General features: G+C 54.0%; 6 protein-coding genes across 6 annotated transcripts in view; 3 read left to right on the top strand and 3 right to left on the bottom strand.

Moving 5' to 3' along the window:
• Positions 1 to 999, top strand: part of PTSG_10311 (uncharacterized protein) — a 2,147-nt gene extending 1,148 nt beyond the window's left edge. The window contains exon 1 of the mRNA XM_004988305.1: positions 1 to 999. This exon is cut by the window's left edge and continues 1,148 nt beyond it. Coding sequence (XP_004988362.1) covers positions 1 to 982 — 982 coding nt within the window. The 3' untranslated portion in view covers positions 983 to 999.
• A 537-nt stretch (positions 1,000 to 1,536) lies between these two features.
• Positions 1,537 to 2,016, bottom strand: PTSG_10310 (uncharacterized protein; the record flags this gene model as incomplete). The annotated part of the gene is made up of 2 exons (XM_004988304.1): positions 1,537 to 1,672; positions 1,898 to 2,016. The coding sequence occupies 2 exons, from the start codon at positions 2,014 to 2,016 to the stop codon at positions 1,537 to 1,539; spliced, it is 255 nt and encodes an 84-aa protein (XP_004988361.1).
• Positions 2,017 to 2,844: 828 nt separating this feature from the next.
• Positions 2,845 to 3,704, bottom strand: PTSG_10309 (uncharacterized protein; the record flags this gene model as incomplete). Its single annotated transcript, XM_004988303.1, has 2 exons — positions 2,845 to 3,514; positions 3,592 to 3,704. The coding sequence occupies 2 exons, from the start codon at positions 3,702 to 3,704 to the stop codon at positions 2,845 to 2,847; spliced, it is 783 nt and encodes a 260-aa protein (XP_004988360.1).
• A 227-nt stretch (positions 3,705 to 3,931) lies between these two features.
• Positions 3,932 to 5,622, bottom strand: PTSG_10308 (uncharacterized protein; the record flags this gene model as incomplete). Its single annotated transcript, XM_004988302.1, has 3 exons — positions 3,932 to 3,939; positions 3,984 to 4,336; positions 4,904 to 5,622. The coding sequence occupies 3 exons, from the start codon at positions 5,620 to 5,622 to the stop codon at positions 3,932 to 3,934; spliced, it is 1,080 nt and encodes a 359-aa protein (XP_004988359.1).
• A 621-nt stretch (positions 5,623 to 6,243) lies between these two features.
• PTSG_13022 (uncharacterized protein) lies at positions 6,244 to 8,232 on the top strand (the record flags this gene model as incomplete). Its single annotated transcript, XM_004988301.1, has 8 exons — positions 6,244 to 6,339; positions 6,547 to 6,587; positions 6,792 to 6,856; positions 7,013 to 7,066; positions 7,208 to 7,283; positions 7,552 to 7,622; positions 7,858 to 7,936; positions 8,193 to 8,232. The coding sequence occupies 8 exons, from the start codon at positions 6,244 to 6,246 to the stop codon at positions 8,230 to 8,232; spliced, it is 522 nt and encodes a 173-aa protein (XP_004988358.1).
• An 80-nt stretch (positions 8,233 to 8,312) lies between these two features.
• Positions 8,313 to 9,634, top strand: PTSG_13021 (uncharacterized protein; the record flags this gene model as incomplete). The annotated part of the gene is made up of 5 exons (XM_004988300.1): positions 8,313 to 8,379; positions 8,696 to 8,731; positions 8,986 to 9,055; positions 9,210 to 9,254; positions 9,514 to 9,634. 5 exons carry the CDS (start codon positions 8,313 to 8,315, stop codon positions 9,632 to 9,634), a joined length of 339 nt encoding a protein of 112 aa, XP_004988357.1.
• Positions 9,635 to 10,000: the final 366 nt, after the last annotated feature.

The following is a 10,000-nucleotide window of genomic DNA, read 5'->3' as shown; positions in this document are numbered from 1 at the left end:
CGGTGACGGTGGCGATCACGATGAAGATGCATTGTGGAGCAGCACCATTGACAAGAAGGTGGACAGTGATGACGACGATGATGACGACGACGATGATGATGATGATGATGATGATGATGATGATGAGGAGGAGGAGGAGGAGGAGGAGGAGGAGGAGGAGGAGGAGGAGGATGCCGCTGACGCGGAGGAACAGGATGATGAGGGCAAGGACAAGCATGCTACTGCTCCTGCTGCTGCTACTGCTATTGCTGCTGCTGCTGCTCACGGCGGTGATGGGAAGGCACCCGCAGTGATGAGCGACACTGCACAAGGCAGCGACGCGCAAGGCCAAGCTAACACGAGCAGCGGTTGCAAGGTTGTTACCGACTACCGTCTTGGCGGTCGCAGCGCACGCCCGCGTGCCTTCTACCCTGGTCACGACAACCCGACGCAGGCAATTGCCGAGGATGTTGAGCTGGTGGCTGTCGAGCCAGATTCTTTGCTCGTGTGCAAGAAAAGGCGCAAACAGCAACAGCAGCAGCTCCGAGCACACATGTCGCGCACATGCTACGTGTGCTCGGAAGAGCTGAGTGCCATTGAAGACATGGCCGAGCACTTTCGCGACAACCACCCTGGGTTCCGCGCGTTCCTCTGCCGCAGGTGCGGGCGTGTGCAGAAGGGGATTGGTCGACACAGCGTGCACATCACCAATTGCCACGTGCGCAACACGTGCTGCCCCTCGTGTCGCCGGGGCAACTTCAAGACATTCGAGGCCTTTAGGCAGCACATTGCCGTGCACCTGAGCGAGATGCCGTTCATATGTCGGCACTACTCCTGTCACGACCGGTTTGCGCGCGTGGAGGACTATCTTGCACACGCACGAGCGAAGCACAAGCTGCTGCTGAACGCCGACATGGAGCTGATCAGCCTCAGGGTGATTGAGCTTGTCTTGCAGGAGGCCAGCTGCGGTGGCGCCGCACAGGAGCAGGGGGAGGCCAGCTGATGGGGTCATGTGTGTGTTCTATGTGTTTGTGTGTGTGTGTGTGTGTGTTTGTGTGTTCTATGTGTTTGTGTGTGTGTGAGTGTATGTGTTGTATGTGTGTATGCCTGTGTCTGTGTTTGTGTGCATGCTGGATTTGCTCTCTGTGCCCTGGTGCTTGCGTCCACTGCAGTTGACTTCTTTCTCTTTAATTTCTCGCAATAAACGACTCGACATTCCTTCTGCTGTATCGTCCAACACCACACTCACTCAATCATTCATTCACTCACTCACTCTCTCACTCACACTCTCTCTCACTAACTCACTAACTCACTCACACACTCTCTCTCTCACTAACTCACACACTCACACACACACAAACACACACACACTCACTCACTCACTCACTCACTCACTCACTCACTCACTCACTCACTCACTCACTCACTCACTCACTCACTCACTCACTCACTCACTCACTCACTCACTCACTCACTCACACACACACACACCTCCACCATGACCACGATCACCGCTACTGCCCTGCTGACCCCAAACTTGAATGCGAATACCGCCCATCAGATGCAGTCGTCGGGCACATCGTAGACGCGGGGCGGGTCCGGGTGCTCCTTGGTCTGGTACACGCTGAACGTTCGCCCCATTGCATAAACGCGCGGGTGCAGTCGCTGCGATGGCGCAACGCGGCGACCAAGCCTGCACACAGACCGTATTTGTGGTATGTCAGTGTGTGAATGTGTGAGTGTGTGAGTGTGTCAGTTGTGTGGATGTGTCAGTGTGAGTGTGTGCGTGGATGGGGTGAGAGGGGGAGATGGGACAGTAGAGACAGTGCGCATTGTAGCTGTGTGCATGTGTGTTTACAAGTTTCAGTCCACCCCTTTCTTCGGAATGCACGTGCACGTGTCGATTTCATGAACCCACCCGACACGAATGCGAGGCCTGCGCTGGCCTCCAACTTGCTGGCGACGCTGCGGCTGCACTTGCTGTTGCCCATGATCATAGCCACGATGACGGTCGTGCTCGCGACACCGATATTGCATGTCTTGCTCTTGCTCTTGCTCTTGCTCTTGCTCTTGCTGTTGTTGTTGTTGCGGGGGTGCTGATGTTGTTCGTGTTGTCGCCTCAGCTGTCAGGCGAGCATGCGTCCGCCCAAAGCCCTGCCGCTGGTGTTGGGGTGTGCGGTAGCTGTAGTCATCGGTCATGAGCTGCTCGATGGCGCTCAGGGATGGTGATGACGCGGTGCCAAAAGTGCTTGGCTCCACATACTTCCCCGTGCCTGCAAGCAACGAGGATGCACCACGCTCGGGTGTGGCGGGACAAACGCTGATAATTGTTGGTTCTGGTGATGGTGGTGGTGTTGTTGGCGCTGGTGATTGTGCCGGTGACGGTGAGGTCGCAGTGGCCGGGCTCGTTGGTCTGACTGTGGTCACAGGAACAGCTGTCGTGGTGTTGGTTGTCGTGGTGTTGGTTGTCACGGCGTTGGTGTCGGTGTTGACGGTTGTTGGTGATGGAGCCACCGGGGGTGCCCACTTGGGTCGTTTGGTGGCGGTGGAGTTGGCGCCCAGCGGCTGCGCTTCAGAAGCTTTGATCTATTTCGAAGGTCGTGAGAACATGAGATGTCAGGGGCAGAAACACAGTGCAAGATGCAGTGATGGCAAACAGACGAGGCAGCAAGTGATCGTGTTGGCAGAGTCCTCAGCAAATGTTACCCTCACACACGGATATGCACGCACGCACACAGGCTCAACACATAGCTGATGCTTTGCTACTTGCCTTGGCCGGTAGCTTGGTGCGAGAGTGGTCTGCATCATCTTCGTTGTTTCCAAGCGCGGGGAAGAGTGCACGAGAGGCGGTCAAGTGTGACGCGGTCATGGTGGCACTGTGGCTGTGAGCACTGTTGTCGGTGCTGCTGGTGCCGCTGCTGTTGGTGGTGCTGCTGTTGTCTTGGTGGTGGTGCTGTTGTCGTTGGTGGTGGTGCTGTTGTCGTTGGTGGTGCTGCTGTTGTCGTTGGTGGTGCTGCTGTTGTCGTTGGTGGTGCTGCTGTTGTCGTTGGTGGCACTGTGGCTGTGAGCACTGTTGTCGGTGCTGCTGGCAACGATTGTCGTCTTGCAGTCCTCATCGTTACGGCCAGCGTTCATCTTCATGCCGTCGTTGATAGCGCTGTCGTTGTTGTTGTGTTCGTGGGTGTCATCGCAGGTGGTGCTCTTGCAGTCTTCATCATGGCTGGTGATGGTCGTCTTCGTGCTGTCATGGTTGTAGTTGTTGAGAACAATATTTGTGTTGCAGCTGCTGTCGCCATCTTGGTTATTGCTGGTGGTGCCTTCACTGTCTTTGCTGTTGTTGTCGTGATCGTGGTGGTGGACATTGGACTCAACTGGAACTGCAACACTGTCGCAAGTAGAAGCAAGCTGTGCATTTGGAAGACGTGACGGCACAGATGTTGCTGGTACAACAGCTGTCAGCTGGGGTGACTCATCAGAAGCAGCGTGTCGTGGGGACTGGCTTGAGTTAGTATTGTAGTTGGTATTGCTGTCCTTGCTGTGGTTGGTGTTGGTGAGTTGAATCTTCTCAACGCCAACTGCCGCACCCACTTCTCCACAGGACGTCAAACCCACATCCGTGCTATGAGCAGTGCTGTTGATAACGCCGTTAGGGGTGTCCGTGATGGCATTGCTGTCGGTGGTGGCTGTGGTGCTGTTGGTGGTTGCTGTGCTGGCCCTGGTGCCATCAGGGGTGTCCCTGTGCTTGATGCTGCTATTGCTGCTGCTGTTGTTGTTGTTGTTGTTGTTGTTGTTGTTGTTGTTGTTGTTGTTGTTGTTGTTGTTGTTGTTGTTGTTGTTGTTGTTGTTGTTGTTGTTGTTGTTGTAGTTGCTGTTGTTGTTGTTGCTGCTGTTGTTGCTGTTGTTGCTGTTGTTGTTGCTGTTGCTGTTGTTGCTGGTGGTGGTGGTGTCGGCATCACTTGTCTGCGGAGCCACGGTGTCACTGTTGTGAACCGCAATGTCTGTACCTGCTTCCTCTTTCTCCTCCCCATCCTGTTTTGTTGTCATTGCTTTCTCCGGTTCTGGGTCCTTCATTAGAATCATCATATCCCGCTCATCTTCTGCTGACGTGTTGATGGCCGTGGTAGCAACAGTATTGGTGCTGGTGGTTGCATCAGTAACGATGGCGGTACTTGGGGTGACAGCCCCGGTCGTGAATGCTGGGGTGGCAGTGTCAATGTTTGCAGGGATGTCGGCGGTGGCAGTGGATGCAGGCGTGGCGTGGGCAGCTGAATCTGGCGAGTTGATGACCTTGGTGCCAGTGCCAGCAGTTGTCGTCACAGGGTTGGTGCCGGTGATAGCTGCGGTGGTGACGGCAGCTCTGCCAGCCGTTGTGGGAGGTGATACAGGGGTGGCAGCTACATCCGCCGACGGCAAGCAGCCAGCCGTAGGCAACGGCAACAATGACGTGAGCTGACCTGAGCGCATGTGTGCTTCTTGATCCTCCCTGCTGTCCTGCTTCTCCTCCTCAAGAACTTGCTGTTCTTCTTGCCTTGCTTGGTCTTCTTGTCTTGCTTGTTCTTGTGAGTGCCCGACTACGTCTTGCACAACAGGGACCTGCACTGCGCTGTCAACCACGCCTGAGACTTGAGGAGCTGGCTCTGAAGCTGGTGCAGCTTGCTCGACGCTGCATGACAGCAATACTTCGCCTTGCTCTCGCAGATGTTGTTGTTGTTGTTGTTGTTGTTGTTGTTGTTGTTGTTGTTGTTGTTGTTGTTGTTGTTGTTGTTGTTGTTGTTGTTGTTGTTGTTGTTGTTGTTGTTGTTGTTGTTGTTGTTGTTGTTGTGAAGGTGTAAGAGAGGTGTCGCCAGCTTCAGCTGCAGTGGAGGTGCGAGGCGAAGTTGTGTATGTGTATGTCTCTTTGCGTTCGCCTTGTGCAGGAACTGACCCATCCACGAACGTTGCAACGGCATCAATGGCCTTGGTATCCTCATCCTGGTTCCTAAATACAGGCGTGATTGTCGTTGGCGGTGACACAAAGTGAAGATACTGCTGCTGCTGCTGTTGCTGCTGCTGCTGCTGCTGCTGCGGTTCTTGTCGTAGCTGCTGGGGTTCTTGTGGTGGCTGTTGTTGCTTTTGGTGTTGTTGTTGATGAGCGGGTTGTTGGTGGTGCTGGTGCTGGTCGCCTTGCTGGTACTCTTGATGCTCTTGACGCTGCTGCTGTTGTACCCAGATGTTTGGTGCTTGCAAGACATTGCTTGATGCCGTGGTGTGCAGGTTGAACGGCATGACTTGGCGCGGGCCGTTCACGTTGTTCGTGGTCTTGAGCTGTACAGCATGTCCCTCGCCTTCTCTTGTTGCTATCAGCTGCGCTGGCAATGGCGCAGCAGCCTCCTCGTGTGTGGGTGGCGGCAAGTCCAAAGCCGTGCTGGAAGAGCTCGCAGGAGGAGGGTTGACAGCGTGTTGCTGGTCTTTGGGCTGCTCAGCCATCGCTGTTGTGGGCACGAAGCGTTCTTGCGTTGTCGTTGACAGGGCCAAGCCTTGCTGTGGTTGCTGTTGCTGTGGTTGCTGTGGTTGCTGTGGCTGTGGTTGAGGCAGCTGTGGGGCTCGTTGCTGGTGCTGCTGCTCCTGCAGGAACTCCTTGATCGTCATTCGAAAGGCGTCCATCTTCGCTGTTTGCGTGTCGTGTGTGGTGCGTGGCAGTGACAAGAGAGCGCGAGTGGGACAAACTGAAAATGACCCGCGAAAAGCAGAGCAGAAAGGAAGAGAAGGGAAGGAAGAGAAGGGAAGGAAGAGAAGGGAAGGAAGAGAAGGGAAGGGAGGGGAAATGGAAGGGAAAGAGATGGATGCCTTGCAAGTACCATGACGCAGTGAGGCCGTGAAAGCGCAGGGCTTGTCTTCGCTTCACAGTTCAAGACCCCCCCAAAGCCTTTGCACTCACTCGTTCAGTTCGCATCCCTTCATTCGCATTCAAGCAGTCAAGCAGTCAAGCAGTCAAGCGTCTGTTTGAACCTCAGCAAATGTGCGGCTTTACCGTGCCTGCATGCAAGGGCCATCTTGCCGCACACACACACACACACAGCACTCGTCGTTTCGTCTCTCTTCACAAACGTCAGCACATGTGTGGTGGTTGAGAGGAGGAGGGTGCATGGTTTCTATGGTTTGAGGACTTGGACTTGTGTTCCCGCGCAACCAGCAGGACACATTTCCCGCCAAACGAGAAGCAAGACAAGAGGTGTATATTTTATGCTGTCGCGTACAGCTGGTGGAACTGGAAGCTGCGCACCAATGAGTGTTCGTAGGAGTGCGCTGCGGAGGCAGTTGCAGCGCCTGTTTGCGTACAACCACTGGGCAAATACCAAGATCCTGCACTGCATGGCGCAGGTGTGCAAGGAGGAGGCACTGTTAGTTTGGTCTGTCTGGTGGACAAGCAAAGCAAGAAGGAAGTGTGCCGTGTCGCCTATGTTGTTGGGAGACTGCTGTGTTCGATTTGTGGCGTCGTGAAGTGTGAGTCTGTTTTGTTTGTCGTTGTGTCTTGTAGGCAGTGCATGGTCTTTGAACTGACCTTTGACCCTTCACTTGATTTGACAGGTGAAAGCGGAGGATGACCACAGCGACAGCCTTTGCATGCGGTACGGCACAACTCGTTGTGAAGATGCTGTGTGTGTGTGCAACTGTGTGTGTGTGTGTGTGCAACTGTGTGTGTACAACTGTGTGTGTGTGTACGTGCAACTGTGTGTTTGTGTGAATCAGTCAGTGAGTCAGTCTGCCTGGCAGAGCAAACACCAGCGGACTAACGATGTACCTCTTCTGTGTCTTGCTGGTTGCCGCTCAAGGTCCATGCATGGAACGCTCTCGCACATCATCCTCGGCTCAAGGCTGTGGTTCCTGCGAATGACAGGTGTGTGCAGTGAACGAATGCCCTTATTGCAGCTGCAAGGCGTGGTGTGATGCTCACGCCTTAGCTTTCACCTGGCTGAAGCCCACTGCCATTTCTTCTTTCTCATCATCCACTCAATCCTGCATGGCCTTCACCACCTCACACACACACACATAGGTGGCGATGTTTCCAAGTACAATCACCTATGGAAGACTCCCTACGCCGCACCAGGTGTGTGTGTGTGTTTGTGTGTGTGTTTATGTGTGTTCATGTGTTTACATTATGTGTGTTTATGTGTGTATTTGCATGGACGTCGCAGTCCGCTGCTACCCCTTTCCTCACGTGCACATGCATCACCTTGACCATGCTCAGGCGACACCTCATCACCGTGGGAGACGGTGTTTGATCCAGCAGATCTTGCCAAGGAGCTGCAGCACGAACACGACTCGTGCGTTGTTGGATGTGTGTGTGTGTGTGTGTGGATGTGTGGTTGTATGGCTTGTTTGTGTATGTGTATGCTTGTGCGTGCGCGCGCGTGTGTGTATTGGCTTGCATGTTTGCTTTTCGTGTGCTGCTTCTTCGTTGCGTCGGTTGATGTGCGTGCACGAGCTCTGCCCGCTGTTGTTCTGTTGCCATATGCATGGCTGATTGTCACACCCGGGTTCCATTTTCACACTCACCACCTCTTGTGCGCGCTGTGCTGCGGATATCATCAGGTGGGTTGGCTTGATCGAGTCCCTGTCTGATGATGAGCTGGAGCAGTCGTTCTCCTACCAGGACACAAAGGGTGTGTGAATGTACATGGATTTGTATGGGTGTGTATGAAGATGTGTGCGTGTGTGTATGAAGATGTGTGTGTGTGTGTGTTGTGTTTGTGTGTGTCAGTGTGCGTGTGCCAGTGAACGCATGCAAGCACAATGTGAGTGTTGGTGTGCGCGAGCAGTGTTGTTGGTCCTCGCCGCCTGCACGTCACATAGTTCTGGTGTTCAATCTTAACACGTTGTGTGTGTGTTTTGTTGCAGGCAACTCCTATTCATCCGTTCGCTCTGATATCATGGTCCACATTGTCAACCACAGCACCCACCACCGCGGCCAGATATCGTGGGTTGTGTTACAGTGTCTGTCTGTCTGTCTGTCTGTCTGTCTGTCTGTCTGTCTGTCTGTCTGTCTGTCTGTCTGTCTGTCTGTCTGTCTGTCTGTCTGTCTGTCTGTCTGTCTGTCTGTCTATCTGTCTGTCTGTCTGTCTGCCTGCCTGTCTGTCTGTCTGTCTGTCTGCTGTGAAGCGTGATGCGCTGCCGTGTTGTTCAATTGTCTCATGTAATTCGTGGTGCACTCATGCAGTGCTTGTTGTTCTCAGCCCTCTTTTCCTCTCCACGGAAAGTTACTGGAAGCTATAAACAATTGTCGTCTTGTCACAAACTCCACTGAACCCCCCAATACAGCAACACCTTTGAACCGCCAACACCAACAACCAGCTATGCTGTCTCAACGTGCCGCAGCCACCACATCGGCTGTTCTCCCCCGTCTCACTGCTGCGTCTGCCCGTGAGTGGTGGCTGTGGTTATTCTCTGTCTTTGCGTGCTTGTGTGTATATGTGTGTGTGGGTGGGTGGTCGTGCATGGGCGTACGGGTGATGTTTGCGTTTGTGTGTCTTTGTGTGTGTGTTTGATGATGTGTTTGTGTTTTGCCTTTGTTGCTGCCAAATCGCAATCGCGCCACCCTGCATCAGTTGAGCGAGGAAACCACAGCAGCAACAGCGGCAACAATACCAACCGTGTCTAACCCTTGTGTCTCACGGTGCTTCACTGCTCCCCCTCCCCTCATTTGTTTCCACATCATCCCTGCACGCACACACCACAGGTGTCAACACACATGGCCAGCGTCGCACCGCTTCCCGTGAGTCGTTGAGTTGCACCAATGTTTGTGTGCGATTGTGTGTCTGTGCATGTGTCTGTGATGTGTGCTTGTTTGTTTGTTTGCTTGTTTTCGGTTGTATTTGTCCATACTGGGAAGAGTGTGTTTGCTGGGCTGCTTGCTAACAACCATATGTATCCCAGTCCTTGAACGCAATGCACGAATACACTCTGACACATGCACACGCGCTCTCACACTGCTTGGTTGTGTGTTTGTTTGTTTGTCTCCGTTTCCAGTCAAGGCCGCTGGGCCGCGGGTGGCCCTGATTGAGGGTGTGCGCACCCCTTTCCTCATGTCCGGCACCGAGTGAGTCTCCTCTTCTCTCTGCAATGCGTGGTTGTGCGCGTGTCCGTACTGGATGTGCTTGCCTGCCTTCTTACCCTTTTGTTTGCTTCTTTCTCACCACTGTTCACCGCTTCCCTTACCTTGCCCTTGTGTCGTGCGTCGTGCCCGCCCCCAGCTACAATGACATGCAGTGCCACGACCTCTCCCGCGAGGCCCTCAAGTGAGTACTCCTACGTGCGTGCGTGTGTGTGCGTGGGTTGTCAGCGTGCATTTGTAACCGTGTGTTTGTGCGAATGTCTTTGTGTCCGTCTTCGTTGAGTGTGTTGAGTTGATCATGCTGCATGAAGCCCAAATCCCTCGACACGCACTCAATCCCCACGCCATATCATCATTCCTGGACCCACGACACCGCATCTCATTTCCATATCATCGCTCATGTCAAATCTCACCCCATCTTACCTCATGGTTGTGCACACCAGGGCTCTGCTGAAGCGCACGGCCATTGATAAGTCGCTGATCGACTACGTGTGCGTCGGTAACGTGCTGCAGGAGGTCCGCACCAGCAACGTCGCCCGCGAGGTGAGCGCGCACCACGCGTGATGGTGGTGATGATTGTTTTTTGGGAAGGGGGGGGGGTAGTGATGGTCATGGTGTGCTCTTGTGTGGCGCTGTATCATCTTTTCGCTTTGATTTCGGATCGCCCAATTGTGTTCGTTTCACCCATCCATACTGACGTACCCTCGCGCGTGACTTGGTTCGTACTTGTGTGTGTGTGCGTGTGTGTGTGTGTGTGTGTGTGTGTGTGTGTGTGTGTGTGTGTGTGTGTGTGTGTGTGTGTGTGTGTGTGTGTGTGTGTGTGTGTGCCTGTGTGTGTGTGTGTCTGTGTGTCTGTGTGTCTCTGTGTGTGTCTGTGGGTGGCAGTCGATGCTTGAGGCCGGTCTGAACCTCAACACCCCCGCGCACACC

The sequence above is a fragment of the Salpingoeca rosetta genome (genome assembly GCF_000188695.1).
Source record: "Salpingoeca rosetta unplaced genomic scaffold supercont1.36, whole genome shotgun sequence".
NCBI lineage: Eukaryota > Choanoflagellata > Craspedida > Salpingoecidae > Salpingoeca > Salpingoeca rosetta.
Note: the sequence above shows the minus strand (reverse complement) of the source record. Positions and strands in the feature narration are given on the sequence as shown.